This window comes from Cuculus canorus, chromosome 26, assembly GCF_017976375.1.
Source record: "Cuculus canorus isolate bCucCan1 chromosome 26, bCucCan1.pri, whole genome shotgun sequence".
Lineage (NCBI taxonomy): Eukaryota > Metazoa > Chordata > Aves > Cuculiformes > Cuculidae > Cuculus > Cuculus canorus.
In genome coordinates, this window is record NC_071426.1 from 1513736 (window position 1) to 1533270 (window position 19535).

Genomic DNA, 19535 nt, shown 5'->3' on the forward strand with positions numbered 1-19535 from the left:
AAAGCTGAGCAGGAAAACGGGACAGCAGAGCGGGTGATGTAAAGGCAGAGCATGTGATGTCACAGTGGAGCACGATGATGTCACAGCCGAGCAGGATGACGTCACAGCTGAGCAGGGGAACGGGACGGCTGAGCATGTCATGTCCCAGCTGAGAAGGTGACACCCGAGCAGAGCAGGGTGACGTCACAGCGGAGCATGTGATGTCACAGCAGAACTGGTGACGTCACAGGGAGGGCGGTGACGTCACGGCGGAGCAGCGCGCCTCCCCCGGTGCCGTTCCGGCCGCCGCCAGCAGGTGGCGCCCCCCCCCTCACCCGGGGCTCGAACTCTCGCGAGATCTCGGAGCGCGGGCAAGATGGCGGCGGCGGCGGCGATGGCGGCGCCCGCGGGGGAGGCGGCAGAGCCCGGCCCGGAGCCGCCTGGCCCGGAGCCGCCAGCACCGCCCGAGCCGGGCACAGCCGACACCGAGAGCGGGTAAGGGACCCCCGGCCGGGGGGTGCGGCCGCGCCGGGGCCTGGGTTGGTCTGCCCAGTTCCACCGGTTCCCAGGGCCAGGCTGTCCCAGTTCACACCAGTTTGCCCCATTCCCCCCAAGTTCTCAGGGCTGGGCTGTCCCAGTCGTACCTGTTTGCCCCCAGTCCCACCAGTTCGCAGGACCAGGCTGTCCCAGTTCACACCAGTTTGCCCCAGTCCCACCAGTTCTCAGGGCTGGGCTGTCCCAGTCCTACCAGTTTGCCCCCAGTCCCACCAGTTCCCAGGGCCAGGCTGTCCCAGTCCACACCAGTTTGCCCCAGTCCCAGCCCCTCCACAGCCCCTCTCAGGTCTCCTTTTGGCTCTCGCAGGGGGGATGCAGCACTGGCCGATGTCACCACAGCCCTGGACACTGAGTCCGCCAGCGGGAAGGACGCCCTGGTAGGTGCCCTCTCTCTCGTTTGGATTCCTTTCTCCCTCACTACCAGCATGTTTTCCCAAAGGATTCTGGCTTGGTAGTGACCGAGGTCTTTGCAGAGGTGGTGAGGAATGCGAATACATCAAGAGCCACATAGGGCGGGAAAAGGGCAGATAAATGATTTTCAGCAGATAAATATTTTCAGCAGATAAATGATTCTTGTGTCTGGCAGTGCGTGGGACTGAACCATCCTTGTTTTTCCAGGACTACTAAGTCAGGGATAAGATGAAGATGTGGAACATGGGAAAGTAGTTATTCAGAACCCCAAATCCGAGCATGTCCCTGAGGTTCCATGAGGATTTTCCATCCTTCTGGCTGTGGTTTTAGTTCTTTAAAGAGTGACTTTGGAAATTACATCCTCGTTCTAACTGAATCCATAGAATACTTCCAGCTCTCTCAGCACTGATGTGTTTTCCTTCCAAGTTCTCCTCCCTTGACAGGTTACTGCCCAAAGCTTCTTCCCTGGCTGATTCTTTCAGCCAGTCCAAGTGTGCTGCTCTGCTCTGGTTGTAGGAAGCCACTGGGGACACCTCTGAGGTCATGGATGCGCAGGCGGGCTCAGTGGATGAGGAGAATGGCCGGCAGCTCGGAGAGATAGAGCTGCAGTGTGGGATTTGTACCAAGTGGTTCACTGCAGACACGTTCGGCATCGATACCACGTACGTAAACACTGCTTAGTGTCGGGTGTGAAACCTTCGGTGGCAAAAATGGCAGTATTAGAGTGTAAATTCCCATGGAGCAGGATCGTCTCCAGGTCCTTGGGCACTTGGAAACCAGTGTGTTGCGTAAAAACCAGGAGCTGGTAAAAACCACAACTGGAGATGTCCCTGTTCATGTGTTTCAGTGTGAAAGGTCTCTGTCAGACCTCGTGGCTCTCGGAGCTGTGTTCGGACTGGGTGCCGTGGAGGCCTGCAGCCTTAAGGAAAAGCAGAGGGGGCTCCAGTGGGAATTTTCAGTTGGTGTCTGTAACAAAGGATAGACTCTTCCTGTCAGGGAAAAGCAAACTCAGCATTTGTCCTAGAACCTGTGTGGGACTGACCTTAGAATTATCAAAACTGTACATGTTTGAGTGTGTTGTGTCCCTAAAAAGTACTCAGGACGTTCAGTTACATTTAATGAGTTGGCTCTGATGGAGCTCCTCATCCACAGCTTCTGGGTTGTGGACTCCGATTTCACTCAGTGAGTTCCAGGGCTTTTCTAAGAAGGTAACATTTCCCTTGCGTACATTTTTCTCAAAAGCTTTGTGGCCTTTCTTGATCTCCAAGATAAACCTAAACTGTCATTGAACCTGTCAGATATCAGGTTTTGGACAGAGAGAGAATAGATAGTTAATTAACCTGGGATGATTAATTTCTTGCCCCGCGCAGTCAGGCATGCGCCGGAACTCACAATCCAGCCTCCTCTTTTCCAGATCGTGCCTGCCTTTCATGACCAACTACAGTTTCCATTGCAACGTTTGCCATCACAGTGGGAACACTTACTTCTTAAGGAAACAAGCGAGTGAGTGCAAAAGCTCATCCGTTGAAACTGTGTAGGATAATCCTAGAGGCTTCGCTTTATTTGAAGTCGGGGCGTAGGCTTTGCTGAAACTCTTGCAAAACAGCCCAACTAGGCCCATATTAGCAAAATGTTTTGCTGCTCGTGTGTGAAAATCAGTGTTCACTGTGGGCTGCTGGGTTGGGACAGAACTGCTGAGGGTTTTCCTGTTGCTCGGGGCAGCACGGGCGCCGTGCGGGTTGCAATCGCTCTGTACACAAGTGTTTGGTCTTCCCCACAGAGGGTAACGCCAGCTCCGGTGTCTCTTTATTTTGAAGATCTCAAGGAGATGTGCCTTAGCGCTCTGGCCAACTTGACGTGGCAGTCGAGGACACAAGATGAGCACCCAAAAACGCTGTTCTCAAAAGATAAGGTATGGCTGTTGGAGAAATCATCATGGTTTTATGCAAGTGCAGATTTCATAGAATCATTGAGGCTGGAAAAGCCCTCTAAGCTCATCCAGTCCAACCGTCAGCCCAACCCCACCGTGCCTGCTAAACCGTGTCCCCAAGGGCCACGTCTACACGTTCTTTGAACCCCTCCAGGGATGGAGACTCTCCCACTGCCCTGGGCAGCCTGGTCCAGAGCTTCACCACCCCCGTGAAGAATTTTAGGGAAAAATCCAATCTAAACCTCATCTATCCAATCTAAACCTCCCCTGGCGCAACTCGAGGCCGTTTCCGCTTGTCCCATCACTTGTTACTTGGGAGCAGAGCCCAGCACCCACCTCGCCACAACCTTCAGCTGCAGAGAAGGATGAGGTCTCCCCTCAGCCTCCTCTTCTCCAGGCCAAACAGCTCCAGGGCCCTCAGCCGCTCCTCATGAGACTTATTTCGGTGAAGCGCAAGGTCAAACCAACACACTGCTCGGACTCAGTTTTGTTGTTTAACAGGAAATTATCCCCTTTATTGATAAATACTGGGAGTGCATGACAACGCGGCAGAGACCTGGGAAGATGACGTGGCCGAATAACATTGTCAAAACTATGGTGAGTGTTGGGAGGGGAGATTTTTCTATGGATGATCCGACATTCCTGTGTGCTGAGGCCTGGATTTAGAGCTGACTGGTGGAGATTCTGACGCTGCTTATGTAATTAATATAAACACTAGTATTTAATATAAAATTAATATAAATAATAGTATTTAATGTAAAATTAATTTATATAATTAATATTAATACTAGTATTGATAGTACATTTTGTGGTGTAAACAATTGTTAAATAACTTAATATGGTCTTATCCTGTGCAACTTAAGTTCCTTCTCTACTTTAGTGTAAAGAGAGAGATGTGTTCTTGGTCAAAGAGCATCCAGACCCGGGGAGTAAAGACCCAGAAGAGGATTACCCCAAGTTTGGGCTTGTAGACCAAGTATGTGATTGGAGAGGGAAGGAGACTGTGCCGAGGGGAATGGAGGGAGGGGGCAGGGGGTTCTGCTCAGTCAAACGAGTGAAAATTAGCTTAATGTAAGCCCAGCAATGCGTTGGGATTCTTCAGCACCGGCAGTGCTGTTGTGGGAATGGAGAGTTTGGCCGAGTCCTTACATCTGATTTCTTATCTCTTTCAGGATCTTGCCAATATTGGTCCTGCCTACGACAATCAGAAACAGAACAGTGCTGTGTCCACAAGCGGGAGCTTAAATGGCAAGTTAATTGGGAATACCTGGGACTAAGCTGTGTTTCCCCATCCTGTAGCTAGGCACCAGGGCAGCTACGCCAGCTGAGGTGCTGTGGTTAAAGCTGTTGTGTGAACTGAGGTTGTGCCAATTCCATTCAAAACCCGCTCAGCCTTTCATAGAAAGAGATTAACTTTATCTTCTTGTTAAGGCCCGTCACAGCTGCCGGCTGAGTTAAGGTGCCGGCAGTTGTCTTCTGTAGTGATGTTGATTTGCTCACTTGTGTTACTCAGATTTCCTGTTTCCCTCGAGAGTTGCAAGTAGTTGGGGAGAGCAGGTATTACTCCTTGTAACCACTGCTTGCACTTTCCTGTTGTTCCTTTTTACGGAGTGGCAGCTGTTCTGTACGCTTAGCTGAGCTCGCAGGGGTTGCTAACGGTGATCTTACTGTGGTCACGTTAACTGCCGGTGAGATTTCCTCGTGTGCCAGGCTGCACCGTTCTGTATTGAAGATATCAAATAGTACCCAGCAGAGGTGTTTGGGCTTCCTGTATCCACACTGGAGATCTCTAAGGCTCCCTTGTCTCAATTTTATGTGCTGGTGGTTTCTTCTTTAATTCCAAGAAGGTTGACGAACGTGTGGTGCCACTTCTGTTCTTGCAGGTGGAGCCTCTTTGGGAGGTGAATATTTACCTTTCAGCTTCTAAACCTTAAGTATTCCTGTTTGCAAAGCTTTTTCGCTCAATTACTGTAGAAGCTAAAGTCAATTAGAAATCAGATGCCTGCCCTGATGTGATTGCAGTAATACTTTAGTATGAAACAGCAATTTTACTTTTTAATCCCTAGCAGTTACAAGCTTTTAATTACCATATTCTGCCCTACTTGACTGGTTCAAAGCTTTATTTTCAATTATATTTGTTGATTTGGCCTGGTATTATTGTAGTTTTAAACCTTACCGCCTAACTAAGTGGTCTGAATCTGTGAGCTGGTACTATATTCTGGTGGTTTAGAGAAATAACTGGTGACAAACCACAGAGTCCCATTGTTTGTCCATGCTAAAACCAGCCGGTGCAGCTGAGATCACGTCAGGTCTGTGCAGAATATGGTTTTCTCCAGTGGTTTGAATCCTTTACCCCCAAAGGGGAGTGCTGGTTATTTCAAAGCTGACTATTTTTAGTTACAGCACAATATGCAGTGCATAAAGGTATTTATCTACAGTACCTAAATCAGTTTTCCTTCTAAATCAGTGGTGATCTTTTTTGAAGCAGTGTAATGATGAAATGCATACGCAATTTAACACATTAAAACATTACACTGCTCTTAGTCTGGTTACATTTGACATATAGCTTTTCCTTTACTCTATCTTATTTATGAGTAAAATCAAGTGCTGTCACATGAAATGGGCTGCAGTGCTGATTTGGGTCATACTGAAGAGAAACACCTCCACTGCTTTTCAGTTTTCCTCAACTTGGGTGTATTTTGTGTTATAGATGGAAATGTTATATTAAGAGCTTATTGCTTCCTGGTGCCGGCGTGTTTCTCCCGCAGAGTGTGCCATGGGGCGATGCCTTTTGCCTAAAATCAGACCGCCTGTGTGCTACAGGTTGGGGTTTCTGCTGCTTGAGCAGGAATAAATCTGCGCTGGGACTGGAATATCCATGACAACTACCAATACTGCTTTTGGATATCCAAAGATTCTTAGTTCTCATCATAAAATCTCGAGCTGAGCTCGTTTTGTTGATAAATCTTACTCGGGAGGCACTTGAGCTCATGAACCGGTTTTGATTTGGCTGCTTCTTCCCCTTTCTGTCTGTGGAGATTCCATGCCTAGGGCCTCTCCCTGATCATCATCTGCCTCACGTGCCATTGTTTCTGTGTCCAGGGGGAATGGCTGCAGGCAGCAGCGGGAAGGGACGGGGAGCCAAGCGCAAGCAGCAGGATGGAGGGACGACGGGAACAGCCAAGAAAACCCGAAGGTAAGAGGAAGGACGATGCAGTGGTACAGCAATGAGCTGGTCAGACGCACAGCCTGACTTTCGATGCCTTCATCTGCTTCCTGCCTGGTAGGTTCACGGGGAATCGTGCCATAACCCTGCAGTGGTGGTGTTGGAATTATCTGAAAGGGAGGAGCACTGACTCTTGTGGACGCAGAGTGGTGTGCAGGCCGTGAGCGCTCTGTAAGAGGTTGTCCTGGTGGGCCTGTGACTGAACCACAGCCACCGTGAGATGCCAACCTGTTGTTTTTGTGTTCTACAGCGACCCGCTGTTCTCCGCTCAGCGCTTACCACCTCACGGTTACCCTTTGGAGCACCCATTCAACAAAGATGGGTATCGCTACATCCTGGCTGAGCCTGACCCCCACGCACCTGACCCGGAAAAGCTGGAGTTGGACTGTTGGGCAGGAAAGCCCATTCCTGGAGACCTCTACAGAGCCTGCCTGTATGAACGGGTGCTTCTAGCACTGCATGACCGAGGTACAGACCTTGCTGGTCATGCACAAGTTGTATAGCCAACTCTTCTTATGAGGGGCTGTTGTCTGTGTCCTCATGGCACCAGTTATTGAGGGTTTGGACATAGTTGCTTTGAGAGGTGCAAATGTTAAATCTACTTCTGTGTGTTTTCTTGTCTTGTGACATCTTCACACGTTAGAAATCACAACTGAAATTCTCATACTGTCTTCTCTCATCCACCACAGCTCCTCAGTTAAAGATCTCTGATGACAGACTGACTGTTATCGGCGAGAAGGGCTATTCGATGGTACGAGCCTCGCACGGCGTGCGGAAAGGAGCGTGGTACTTTGAAATATCCATGGACGAGATGCCTCCTGACACAGCTGCCAGATTAGGCTGGTCACAGCCACTAGGTAAATCTACCAAGTCTTTCTTCACAATGGAATCCCACTGGTACCTGTGTTTCTTTTGCAGGTAATTCAGACTAAGGAGGGTGCTTTGTTTTCTCCCTGTTCCCTTGCTGCCTTTCTGAAGGGGAAATATTTTCTGCAAGTGATACGAGTGGGCCCTTTGTGCTGTTGCATCCTTGGCTGTGATTAGCACTATAGCCAGTGCAGTTGTATTTGTTAATGGAGTGTAATTACTGCTACAAAACATGATGTGGGATGCACAGAGTGCTCCTGCTGCACTGTGTGTTGATGAAGAAATGCTGCTTTCCACAGGGAACCTCCAGGCGCCTCTGGGCTATGACAAGTTCAGTTACTCCTGGCGCAGCAAAAAGGGAACAAAATTTCACCAGTCGATAGGGAAGCACTATTCGTCTGGCTATGGACAGGGGGATGTACTGGGATTCTACATCAGCCTCCCAGAGGACACTGAGACTGCCAAATCCCTGCCCGACACTTACAAAGACAAGGTGAGGTGTGGGGTTCACTGTTGGATTAAGTGTTGGCCGGGTGGATGAGCAGAAAACAGCTCGCTCTAGCCTCACTCTTGCCGCTGTTGAGTGCACCCTTTCTGTCGTGCCTCTGGGGTTTGTAGCAGAGAGGTGCAAAGCGTTGGTCTCAAACAAAACACCCAGACCCACCCACAAGGGAACCGTACATGAATTACTACATGAGAGAGCCCACATCATGTTTTGTCTCGTGTTTCTGTCCTGGTTCTCAGACACTGGAGGTGTGTGACTCACTCTCTTCATGGGTGCTCCGGACAACGGGCGCGCCTGTCCCGGAGCAGCGCTCCCCTCTGTTAGCCCTTCCTTCATACCTGAAGGTAACAGGGCTTCAGGATTACTTCAGAGTGGTTGTCTCTTAATATTTCAGGCTCTGATCAAATTCAAAAGCTACCTGTACTTCGAAGAAAAGGACTTTGTGGACAAAGCAGAGAAGAGCCTGAAGCAAGCCCCAGGGAGCGAGGTAAGTTAGGTGTTCGTAAGTGGAGAGTGTGGAACTTCGGGAAGAGCAGAGAGATTGCCAAGACTTGCATTTAGAGAACACAAAGGGAGGCCGATTGGTAGTTCTTCATCAAAAACCAGAATGCTTTCATTAAAGCAACAATAAACACGGACTTAACAAGCCAGCTGCACCCTTTGCTTGCCAGGTTATTGCTGTCCCTTAGGGAATCAACTGGCAGCAGTGCAGGGGAGCGTGGGTGCTGTGAGCCGCCTCCCGAGGCTTGCTTTGTAATTAAGCATTGATGGAAAAAATCCTCTTTTGTTTTTCCTTTCAGATCATATTCTTCAAGAATGGTGCCAGCCAAGGAGTTGCCTTTAAAGACATCTTTGAGGGAGTTTATTTTCCTGCTATTTCTTTGTACAAAGGCTGCACGGTAAGTAACATGTCTTTGATGGAGAGTTCCCAAGTCTGTTGTAGTTTTCATTGTGCAGGAGGGTGGGCACTGAGGGAGCGTGCCAGGAAAGAGGGGAGATGGGAATTACTCCAGGGAAGTGGCTCTGGAATGCTGCCACTGCTCCCCCGTGAGATGTATCTGTCAAACCGCGGAAGGAATGCTCTCCTTCCATGCTAGGGCTGTCTTCTCGTGGGGTGTTGTGCAGGGGGCCGGGAGGCTCAGGAGCAGGAGGGGCGAGGGCTGGCAACTAAAGGAATTTTCCCATTTTTGGTGCCTAATGACAAATATCTCTTCAACAGGTTTCTATAAACTTTGGGCCATATTTCAAGTACCCACCTCGAGACATCACCTACCGGCCCGTGAGTAACAGTGGGAGCGTTTTACCTCCCTTCTTTGCGACGGCCTCACAGTGTTTAAACCAAAGGTGGCTGGAATGGTGGGAGTTGGTTTATACCAAAGCCTCTGTCTGTCCTCTTCAGACTTTGTACTTGGACAGAGTAGCTGAGGGGGGTATATTTAAAAATATTTAAGGACAGAAACTAATAAACAACTTGGCTAAACTTTGGTTTAGTAGTAGATGCTGTCTTGTTCTCCTGACAGGTTAAGAAGTCCCTGATCCTGCCTGTGTCGGCCTCTTCTTCACTGAGTGGGATGGGCCTTGTTTAAGGAGACCTTGGAAATTTGGCCCCCCTGTTTTCATGGGGAGGGAACAGTTCTGGGGTGCAGGGCCAGACGCCCTTGGGCCTGAGCCTGTGCTCCCTGACTGAGCTGTCTCTCTTCCTGTCCCTTTGCAGATGAGTGACATGGGCTGGGGAGCCGTTGTGGAGCACACGCTGGCAGACGTGCTCTATCACGTCGAGACAGAGGTGGACGGGAGACGAAGCCCACCCTGGGAGCCGTAAACGGAGCGGGCAGCGGCGCAATGCTAACAGAAGAAAGACAGTGGGTATCCAGTCAAGTGGTTTTTATTCTAGAGGAACATGCATCACTGGGAACCATCGGCCAACGAGCAGATGAGCTGAAGCCCTCAGTGGCAGGCGTTACCTCCAGAAGATTCACGCTCTACCCCTATGCTGGGGTCTGAGCGAGTGCAGTTCTGGTCACAATTGTGCTGTTTGTGGGCATCTCCTGGACTCCTCAGGAGCTGGAGAAACGAGTGCTGTGTTGAGGTAACACCTCGTGTGACAGACTTGGGCTGTAACAGCTGTGTTTGGCGAGAGGGGGCTCTGGCTGGGCCGGCCGCTGTCTGTACACGGCAACACCAACACTTCTGCTCGAGGGCCAGTCGTGACCACAGCCTCCAGCTGGAAGGAGTGGGTTGTGACGAGACTACTGCATGTAGGACTGAAACTTGGGCTTCCGTCCAAACTGTGTTGGGTTATTTTCCCCCCCGCAAACTGGAAACCAGTTTAAAAATAAAGGCTTTACCTCTTACTTTTGGGGTGTTTTTGTCTCGCTATGAATGAGATTTAAAGAAGCTACTTTGGCTTTAGGCCATCCTGCTCGCTGCATTGACAGGAGACACGGGGCCTCCTGCCAGCGTTCGCCGCTGCGGAGCCTGGAGTGAATAAATAATTTGACGCTTTGTCTGTCTGTACAGGAAAAATAAATTAGAGCTGCTTTACAGGGGGAGAGGGAATAAAATCTTCAGGGAAGTGAGTATTTGTGTTTTGGGGAAAGGAGGGAAGTGGAGCTTGAGGTTGTCCTGTGGTCATCCCAAGGAGCATGTGCTGGTCCTGCCTTCCCAATCAGGAGTCTGGGACCTCCCCAACAATTAATTAGACAAGGCCTTTAACAGTAGACACAGCTAATTAGGAAGAATTTCTTCACCATGAGGGGGATGAGACACTGGCCCATGTTGCCCAGGGAAGCTGTGGCTGCCCCATCCCTGGAGAGGTTCAAGGCCAGGTCAGATGGGCCTTGGGCAACCTGATCCAGTGGGATGTCCCTGCCCATGGCACAGGGGGTTGGAACCAGATGATCTTTAAGGTCCCTTCCAACCCTAACGATTCTATGATATTAATTAAAGCTTTATTTATATCAAAGCTCATTAGTGCAGGAGACTGCCGAGGCCTGACTGGGCCAGCACTTGTTCAAGTGGGGCAAATGCAGGGCTGAGCTCAATTTTCCAGTCCTGCATTTCACAATGAGCATGCGCTGGCCCAGTCGGGCCCTTTCAATCTCCTTAACTAATTAATTTCAATAAATACAGCTTCATTAATTAGTGAATTATTAGAGGCCTTGGCTAATTAGCAGAGGCTGTAATTAATTGCCCTGGTACAAGGCTCCCTGCTTTCCCCCGAAGGAGGCGTTGCAGGACTGTGCTGTCAGCAGCTCTTGGCCATGGTGCGGGCCAGGCGGCCCCGGAGGTGGTTGGCGAAGTCGACCTGTGTCTGGGACAGGACCTGGTTGATGATGGTCTTTGGCAGCCAACCCTGGGGAGAGCGGAGCACAGCTCATTAGCGGGACCTGTCCCGCAGGCAGAGCCCCCTTCTACCCCACAACGCTTGCTGCCAAACTCACCTTCAGGTCGATGCTGAGGAGCCACGTTAGCTTGGTCTGCGAGGGGCTGCCGGCCAGTGGGCGCAGGACCATGCAGGTGGGACCGTTCTCAGCTCTGTAAGGGCAGAGGAGTTGGAAAGCAGTGTTGGACTCAGCTTCAGCGTTCCTTCAGAGCAAACCTGATTGCTCTGAGCCCGTCCTGACAACCAGCACATGATGCTGTGTCTCCCTGAACACCGCAGAAGGGAATGCCAAGGGCAATTTACCTTATAAACCCGTCCTGCTCCGGCATAGCACTGTATTTGGTGGCCATGCCGGCCAGGACGCAGGTGGAGCCGCGTCTCTTGGAGCACCGGACGCTCACAAAGTCCCGTGGCCCGACAATGTTGCTGGGGGTAGCGGCCGCCTTCTCGTGGGTGATCACCGTGTCCTTTCCGATCTTCTGGAGGATCTGCATGGTTTGGAATCAACCCATTACTTTGAAGCATTTACTGCACACACAGCTAAAAGCTTGCATTGATTGTGTGTGGTCAAATAAGTGCTCAGCCCCTGGCTGAGGCAGCTCCGAAGCGCCTCCTTACCTTGACTTCCTTGACGTTGGGGTTCCAGTCTCCCATCTGCTCCATGTTGTCCACCAGCTCGCTGTACACCGCATCCAGGGGCTGGTCCACCACCACCTCGAGTCGGAACACCTTGCCCACATCTGGGAGCACCTTGCTCAGCACTTTGTCGCCGTTACTCTGCAGAGGGGAAGGCGGATTTAACATCACAGGCTTTTACAGGAGGACCAAGGCAGCCAACTGCAAAGCAGAGCACCCACCACCACCGTCTCCGTCTTCCAGCCGTCCTGGTCCCCAAGGATGCTGAGCGATTTCTGGAGGGCTTCCTCTCCTTGCTTGATGTAAGACATTTCCATCTCGCTGAAGGGGTTCTCCTCCAGCCTGGAGCCTGCGTGGGATCGGACAAAAGCAGGAGTGAATGGAAGAACACTGAGCAGTTGACTAATGCATCGTCACAGCAGCACCTCAACCCCTGGGCTGAGTTTTAGGGCTCTCACTACAAGAAGGACCTTGAGGGGCTGGAGCGCATCCCGAGAAGGGAACGGAGCTGGGGAAGGGGCTGGAGAACAGGGGTTCTGGGAGCGGCTGAGGGCCCTGGGGCTGTTTAGTCTGGAGAAGAGGAGGCTGAGGGGAGAATTCATTGCTCTCTGCAGCTGAAGGAGGTTGTGGTGAGACAGGACAAGAGGAAACGGCCTCAAGTTGCACCAGGTGAGGTTTAGATTGGATTTTAGGAAGAATTTCTTCATGGAGAGAGTGGTGAAGCACTGGACCAGGCTGCCCAGGGCAGTGGTGGCATCTCCATCCTTAGAGGGGTTCAAAAAATGGGCAGACGTGGCACTTGGGGACACGGCTTAACAGGCACGGTGGGGTTGGACGGGATGAGCTTGGAGGTCTTTTCCAACCTGGATGATTCCATAAGCTTTACCTACATCAAATTCACTTCTCAGCGCGCAGGAGCAAGGGAAAGAATTCCACCACCTGCCTTTGCCACTTGTTCAGCAGAAGCACAGGCAACCCACGAGCAGAGTGCCCTCCAACCGCTCTCCGAGCCCTGACCCGTGACGATCACCCGGCAGAAAGGGCCGGACCCCACCATCACTTACTGAGCAAAGAGCTTCTCCTGCGAACCTGGTTGATCCACGAGCTGGGTCCCGTCCTGCGGCAGGCGAGCTTGCTCAGCTCCTGGCTGATGGCCACCGCAGCTTGTCTTCTCAGCCCTGGGAACAGAGAGAGATCATTCACTGGTTCTTTATTTGACAATTTAACCACACAACATTGAAAAAGTCTCCTCTCACCTCCTTTTACCTTCCCCAAAGTCCCTATGGGTTCAGCAAAGTGCTGGGAGCCGGGGCGCGGCTCAGGGACAGAGTTGTCCCACACAGTCCGGGCTTTGGCTCCGGTTGGAAAAGGTGAGAGCCCAAAAAATACATAGAGCTGCCCAGGAAAGGCCATTGGAGTGGAGCAGAGGGAGACAAAATCCTCTCCGGCAGTGGGAGCATCACCCCCCGCGACCCCCAGAAATGGGGCTGAGGCAAAAGGAGTTGCAAAAAATAGGAGAGAGCAACAAAGGAGACCAGAAAGCAAAGGGGCATGGAGAAGGGAGAGAGCATCCAGCCCCGTCCCACCCCACCAGCAGCTCAGGGGGGTTCCCTCAGCCCCGCGTCCCCTCACCGGTCATGTTGCGCAGGTGCTGGTGGGAGATGGCAGCGCAGAGCTTGAAGGTGGCGGGCAGCATCGCGGGGGCAGGACGGGAGCCGTGGGATGCAGGCGATGGTGTTTGCAGCGAGCGCTCCTCTGCTGCTCTGCGCCGGGCGCTCGGCCTTAAATGCGCCGGCTGAAGGATGCGATCTTGTCAGCAAGGAGATAAGAGCCATCACTTACTCAGGGGCCAAGGACAGACCCGGCTCCTCGCGCATCTGCCGGGGCACCGCGCGCAGCCAGCGTCCACCCGCCGCCCAGGAGCTCCAAAGCGGGGAGAAAGCAGGAGACCCCGGCACGGCACGGCTTGTACGGAGCTTTGCGTCAATCCTGTGCCACGGACAAACCTCACTGTGCAGAGGTCGGGAGTTTGCCCTGTCCCGCATGGATCATCAGCCATGGGCAACTGTGATTAGCGATTAATTAGGATGGGTAACAACAGAAACAGGCGGATAACAATGGATATCAATGGATGAAACACGTCGCAGCACAACCATCCTGGGAAAAAAAGGGGTGCCAGGGAAGATGGGGAGGGGCTCTGGATCAGGGAGGGCAGGGATGGGGTGAGGGGGGATAGTTTTGAGCTGAAAGAGAGGAGGTTGAGATGAGATCTTAGGCAGAAATGTTTTGCCGTGAGGGTGGGGAGGCCCTGGAATAGGATGCCCAGAGCAGTGGGGGCTGCCCCATCCCTGGAGGGGTTCCAGGCCAGGTTGGATGGGATTTGGAGCCCCTGATCCAGTGGGAGGTGTCCCTGCCCATGGCAGGTGGTGGCACTGGATGGGCTTTGAGGTCCCTTCCAACCCAACCCATGATTCCATGGATGTTGTGTGCACATCGCATGGACACCGGTGTTTCGTAAGGTGCTCAGACCTTCCCATACCCCAACGCTGACAGAGTGGGTCTCTCAGCCGGTATAAAGCTGAATATCTTGTATTTCAGCTGGGTACAAGGGAGCGAGGGGCGCCCCGTGCTCCCCTAGAGGTCGGTTTATCTGCTGCAGGGCCGGCAGCGGTGGGCAATGCAGAGCAGCGATAACGCTCAAGGATGAGATGACATTCGTGGGATGAGTTACGGCCCCGGAGAGCAGCGCTCCCAAGAACCTGTGAATCACCAGCTGCTGCCTTTGACGTCAGCCCCTGCGAGGATCCTGACCTTCCTCCCCGCTGTTGCAACAACTTGGCCAACAGGGAGGTCAGCCGCTCGCTGCTCGGGGAGCCCCTCGCCTCCCCCAGCCCCCAGAGGTGATTTGGGTCCCACCTGCCAGAACCGCTGCTCTGCGGGATGGCTCCTCTCCATCAAGACGACACCTTGCGCTCACACCAGCGATGCATAAGGAGAAGGAGATGCCGGTGGAAGCCAGGAGCTGCAGCATCATCCCCTTCCCAAACGCCTTCTGGGACATCCTTGCCGCAGCCCCGCGCACGGGGGATCCATTGCAGCTCACCCTCCCGGCTGGGCTTCATCCGTTCGGTCCCACACGCCTGCACGTGGGGGCAGGAAAACCTCAGGAGGGCTCGGAATCCCTGAGTCGCTGCTGGAAGCCTCCAGTCCTGCAGCCTGGAGCTGGTGCCAAACACACGCCGGGCACGGAGAGGGCAGATGAGCCCCCCGGTGTGGTGCGGGGAGAACCCCCAGCTGCGCCCTGGCTGGCACCGCCGGCATCCCCGCTGGAGCAGCCGCTCCCAGGCACAAGGCCTCGACACAAGGACACGCGGATGTTTGGGAGAAGAACCAAAACAGCCCGAGCACAGACAGCCCTCTGGCTCCGGGCTGAGGGGTGTGAGCCCCCGCTGTGCCCCTCAGGAAGGGACACGGGGACCGGCACCCCCCACCACAACGCCGTACCCACACGGTGAAGCCGGAGCAGCACACCAGGACCCCCAGCCTGCCAGGGAGCTGTGCCACGAAGGCACCCGGGGACCCTCGGGAGGGGTTGGTTAACTGGGACACCCATCCCAGACCCGCATCAGCTCCTGATGGGACCTCAGCGTCTCCTCTTGCACAGCTCTCAGGGTTCCACGCTGTCACCGTGCCGCTGGCGCGCCCGACACATCCTCCAAGCCTGCAAGGAGAAGGGCTGGCAGCCCTGCCACAGCACCACCGACGGCACCCGCACCAGGAGCCACGGGAATCGGGAATGGGATCGGGCCCCAGCACCTTCTTCAGGCACTGGGAAGGGACCTCTCCATCATCCAGCCCATGTGCACTGCCCCTTACACCCCCAGCCCCAAAGGCGCTGTGCCCCCCACCAGCCCCGGGACAAGGCTGGGGCACCCCAAAGCTGCCCTGTGAGGATGGAGGGAGCCCCCCCTGCCCCCCACGCTGGAGAAAATTCCCTTTTCTGAGCCCAATTCACCTTGCAGTGGGTGCAGCAAGAGCAGGGAGGCTGTGCCCCCCCGGGAGGGGACTCTGTCAGGGTGACCCCATCCCTCCCTCCCGCTGCAGGGACCCTGCGGCACAGCTGGGGGTGGGGGGGGATCAGGGGCACCCCGCACCCCAAGGCTGCCCTGGTTTCTATTTGGAGAGTGCAGATAAACCCACAGCCCTCCCGCACCCACAGAGGTCGCGCACTCAGCTGGTGATAAGATAACGGGGCTCAAACGCAGCAAAACCAGGTCCATGCCCTGTGTCCCCTTCACCTGGCAGTGGCTGAGGGGTGGCCCTGCAGCAAGACCCCCACCCCAGAACAGGCTGGACACGCTGCGGGACCAGGGAGCTGCCAGGGCTGAGGAAGAGCAGCCTTCCTCCTCCTCCTCCTCCTCTTCCCTCTCCATCTGGGATGCTGCGTGGCTGAGCCCAAGAACACTCCCTGCCCTCACCTTCAGCCCCTGCAGCATCGCCATCCCACTACCCCCTCCCCAACAAAACAGCCAAAGAACAGAACCAGAAAAGCCGTTTCACCCCAGTGGATATTTTTCCAGCTGCAGGAGCCACCACTGCCCGCAAAAGCCTTCATTTTTGTCAACGCAAGAGACCGCATTTCCTCCTTTTGCCCCTTCCAGCCACCACGCTCAGGTTCCCACTGTGCTGTGGGATGCAGGGATCGGCGTCCCTGGGCTGCAGGGTCAGCCCTGAACGTGTCGGCTGTTTGCTTCCAGCAGAGCACACGGCACACGCAGCACGGAGTAGAGCAGGGCTCGTTCTGCAAAGAAATGAGCCGCTTTGGAAAAGAAAACCGGCTTCCAAGGACCTGCTCCACCTCACAAAGGCGCTTTCCCTTCCCAGGGCAATGAACCGAAGGGGGTCCTCTGCAGGGAGAGCCCACTCCGCTCACTGCCGAAGCCAAACCCGCACCAACACTGCCGCCACGCAGAACAGCTCCTGCCAACGCTGCCACCGAGCGCCCCAACAGCGTCGGAAGGAGGGACTGTCCCTGCTGCAGCCACACCAGCTCCCCCAGAGCCCTGCGGCCACCGCTCCTCCGTCAGCAGGTAATTAGTGGGCTCAGCTGCAGAGGAGCAGCTGAGGAGCCAACAGCCCTCATGGCGATGCAGAGGGACGCACGTTCTGCTCCTCAGCCCGCAGCGAAGCATCTCCCCACGTCCCTAAGCTTTTCCTCAGAGCGAGCCCATGGCAGGACGGGTCCCTTCCCTCCATGCAGCACCCAGCAGGGACGAGAGTTGGTACGAGAGCAGTCAACCCAAGAGGGGAGAAAGCTTTGGGTCCCAAACCGGGGTGAAACCATCGCTGTTGAGATCAAGGATTTATTTACACGTCAAGGAAAAACTCTCACTGAGAGTCACGTGAGGAGGAAAAAAGCAACCAAACCCAAAGGGCCAAGCATTCGCCTGCCGAACACAAACGCTCGCGCTCCCCAGCGCACCCGGCCACCTCGCAGGGCGGCCCCGCTCCTCCTCTGCTTCTCCATACGGAGAAACTGCAGGCATGATTCTTTTACAGTTATCTGTGCCGCAGAAAACAATCTGAATGTAAAAACCGCCTTTCCAAGGAGATCCGTTCAGGCACGGGCGGATCCCAGAGCGCCCCTGGCTCTGCCGTGGAGGAGAGGCCCGAGGGCAGCAGCTCTAGTACTCGTCCAGGGTGTCTGCTCGCGGGACGGAGAGCCCTCGCTCCTTCAGCGCCTGCACCTTCAGCTTCTCCGACTCCTGCTTGGCCTGCAGCTCCACGCGCTGCTCCTCCAGGATCTCCTCGATGGAGACCTGCTGCAGAGGTGTGTCACTCTCTTTCTCCAGGTCCTGCAGGAGAGACAGACAGCCCAATCAGCACCACGAGGCAGCAGCTCTGCGCTTGGGATGCTCCAGGCACCGCTCCGCCACGGAACACGCCCAAGGCTGGGCTGACATCGCTTCTACCGAGTGCATCCAACCGGCTGCGGCAGTGCCGGGCTGGAGGGGCCAAGAGCCAGCAGGACAGCAAAGGTCCAGGGTAGATCTGCACTCCTGTCTCCAACAGTGTATTAACAGCCCCCTCTCTTGTGTGTGGGGGCTTCAGAGACATCCGAGCGCTTCCTACAAGACGGACAGACTCCCAGCTCCAGTGTCGGTGCTGCCTGGAGTCACGTCATCAACCACCGCCGGCTCAGCCCGCGCCGCTGGAGCAGGGAACGGGCTGGGGAACCGCTTACTTACAATTTCCCCCAGAAGAACAACATTCTCGCCTCTCACAACGAAGATGCCTCGAGGGATGTCCCCATACTTCTTACCCACGTGGATGCGCTCCACAGTCTGGTGCAACACCAAGTTTGCTGCAGCAATTAAGAAAAAAAATAACCCATATTTTACTGTTTTCCAGCTATGAAGAGCGTCGCATCCCAGCCACGCAGAGGACCCACAGCAGGGATGGCACCAGCGCTCTCACGCCTCTTGGCTGGTCCTAAGCTGGATCAGCGGTGCCGCAGGCTCTGGGCAAGATGCTTGGCTGCGAGCACAAACATCATCACGGGCTGTTTCCGACAAAAAAGGGAACCAGAGCATCAGTCCAGGATGGAATCAGGAGCGGGGAAGCACCTGGATCTGGGAGAAGCCCCTGGGAAGGCCCCATGTCTGGGAGGACACAGGCAGGCATCAAAACCACAGCATAAACGCGTCCTAAAGCACAATGCGCCATCCCATCACTGCACACAACCCAACCACTCGCTTTTAAAACCCGGGTTGTTTTCATTCAAGGAAATGCACGCTCCTGCTCCAGCGGGTGCAGCCACTGGTGCCGAGCGGGGAACAGGGGACAGGGAATTCTCAAATCCCGACTCCTCCTTACCACTAAGCTCCTGTTTGGGGCTGGAGCTGTGAGTACAGGAGCATCGCCAGGCTCATGCAAACAGGCAGCAGGGCTCCCATCCTCCCTGCCAGCCCCTTGCACACCGCTGGCATCAGAGCATCCCAAAGCCCAACCCAAGTCCTCGTGGCCTCCTTAGCAGCTTTGCTCCCGGCGCTCACGTACCAAACTGGTCGATGCTGCGCAGGTACCCGATGAGCGTCCGGCCGTCCCGCAGCAGAACCAGGTGCTTCTCTGCGGAGAGGGAGAACGACGGCTCAGACACGGCCACACGTGAGCACCAACACCCTCAGCCCAAAAACACAATTGGAGAGACCGGAGTGGGTGGGAAACAGTCCCAGCAGCGCACAGGGGAGCGAGGATGGTCCTGCAGCGGCCCATGGCGGGCAGCAACCCTGCGGAAAGGGGGGATCCGGCTGTCCCATGGGGAGCAGCATCCATGGGGAACGGGAGATGCAGCCATCCCACGGGGAAAGGGAGGTCCACCTGCCCTAGGGGAGGGGAGCACCCACGAGGAATGGGTGCCCCAGAGGGACCACCACCCGCAGGGAATGGGAGCTCCGGCTGCCCCAAAGGGAGCAGCATCCACCGGCAATGGGAGCTCCAGCCGTGCCGCGGGGAGAGGGAGGTCGGGGGACACCCGTGGGAACGGGAGCTCTGGCTGCCCAGCGGGGAGCAGCACCCGCAGGGAGCTCCGGGCACCCCGCGGGGAAGCGGCGCCCGTAGGGACCGGGAGCTCCAGCTGCTCCCACGGGAACGGGGACCCCGACGGCCTCCTGGGAACTGGGATCTCCGGGAGCCACCGGGGGATGGAGAGCCATTGCGGGGATCGGGAGCCACCGGGGGAGGCGGGGGGGGGGGGGGATGCAGAGCCACCGGGAGCCACCGTTGGGGCGATGCGGAGCACCAGGGAGACCGGGAGCCACCGGGAGAATCGGGAGCGACAGCCCGGGCGGCGCACTCACTGTCGATGTCCTGGATGAGGCTGGCGGTACCGGGCATGTAGTTCATGGTGCCGCCGCACCGGAAGCGCCGCCGCCGCTCACCTCGCCCCGCCCCGCGCCCCGCCCCTTTAACCCTCGCCGCCCGCGCTCATTGGCCCGAGCGGGAGGGGCGCGGCCGCTCATTGGTCCGAGGTCGCGGGGCG

At 55.1% G+C, this 19535-nt stretch overlaps 3 protein-coding genes across 4 annotated transcripts; 1 reads left to right on the forward strand and 2 right to left on the reverse strand.

Moving 5' to 3' along the window:
• The first annotated feature begins 320 nt into the window (after positions 1-320).
• On the forward strand, positions 321-9981 carry ASH2L (ASH2 like, histone lysine methyltransferase complex subunit). 2 transcript variants are annotated; one of them, XM_054049600.1, is made up of 17 exons: positions 321-474; positions 842-911; positions 1462-1607; positions 2360-2448; positions 2763-2857; positions 3377-3472; positions 3756-3851; positions 4048-4123; positions 4759-4776; positions 5978-6071; positions 6352-6569; positions 6791-6958; positions 7268-7461; positions 7868-7960; positions 8274-8372; positions 8693-8752; positions 9188-9981. In XM_054049600.1, the coding sequence occupies exons 1-17, from the start codon at positions 356-358 to the stop codon at positions 9293-9295; spliced, it is 1839 nt and encodes a 612-aa protein (XP_053905575.1). In that variant the 5' UTR covers positions 321-355; the 3' UTR covers positions 9296-9981. The 2 variants fall into 2 exon arrangements, with proteins under 2 accessions (XP_053905575.1, XP_009569717.2); XM_009571422.2 differs by lacking the exon at positions 4759-4776.
• On the reverse strand, positions 9931-13284 carry STAR (steroidogenic acute regulatory protein). The gene is made up of 7 exons (XM_009571476.2): positions 13127-13284; positions 12559-12672; positions 11716-11843; positions 11477-11635; positions 11162-11346; positions 10917-11010; positions 9931-10828 (listed from the first exon to the last, which is right to left on the reverse strand). Exons 1-7 carry the CDS (start codon positions 13188-13190, stop codon positions 10721-10723), a joined length of 852 nt encoding a protein of 283 aa, XP_009569771.2. The 5' UTR covers positions 13191-13284; the 3' UTR covers positions 9931-10720.
• A 3431-nt stretch (positions 13285-16715) lies between these two features.
• On the reverse strand, positions 16716-19516 carry LSM1 (LSM1 homolog, mRNA degradation associated). The gene is made up of 4 exons (XM_054049669.1): positions 19354-19516; positions 18554-18622; positions 17743-17858; positions 16716-17349 (listed from the first exon to the last, which is right to left on the reverse strand). Exons 1-4 carry the CDS (start codon positions 19397-19399, stop codon positions 17179-17181), a joined length of 402 nt encoding a protein of 133 aa, XP_053905644.1. The 5' UTR covers positions 19400-19516; the 3' UTR covers positions 16716-17178.
• Between the last annotated feature and the right edge of the window lie 19 nt (positions 19517-19535).

Bases quoted from the DNA above. Each gene is read 5' to 3' on its own strand.
- ASH2L (XM_054049600.1), top strand. From the start codon at position 356: ATGGCGGCGGCGGCGGCGATGGCGGCGCCCGCGGGGGAGGCGGCAGAG. The intron at 1,608-2,359 runs GTACGTAAACAC...CCTCTTTTCCAG, and splicing joins ACGTTCGGCATCGATACCAC to ATCGTGCCTGCCTTTCATGA. The intron at 6,959-7,267 runs GTAAATCTACCA...TGCTTTCCACAG, and splicing joins AGGCTGGTCACAGCCACTAG to GGAACCTCCAGGCGCCTCTG.
- STAR (XM_009571476.2), bottom strand. From the start codon at position 13,190: ATGCTGCCCGCCACCTTCAAGCTCTGCGCTGCCATCTCCCACCAGCAC. The intron at 11,844-12,558 runs GTAAGTGATGGT...GATCCCACGCAG, and splicing joins CAGGAGAAGCTCTTTGCTCA to GCTCCAGGCTGGAGGAGAAC. The intron at 10,829-10,916 runs GTGAGTTTGGCA...CGCTCTCCCCAG, and splicing joins TCCTCAGCATCGACCTGAAG to GGTTGGCTGCCAAAGACCAT.
- LSM1 (XM_054049669.1), bottom strand. From the start codon at position 19,399: ATGAACTACATGCCCGGTACCGCCAGCCTCATCCAGGACATCGACA. The intron at 18,623-19,353 runs GTGAGTGCGCCG...CCCTCTCCGCAG, and splicing joins CCTCATCCAGGACATCGACA to AGAAGCACCTGGTTCTGCTG. The intron at 17,350-17,742 runs GTAAGTAAGCGG...TCTCTCCTGCAG, and splicing joins TTGTTCTTCTGGGGGAAATT to GACCTGGAGAAAGAGAGTGA.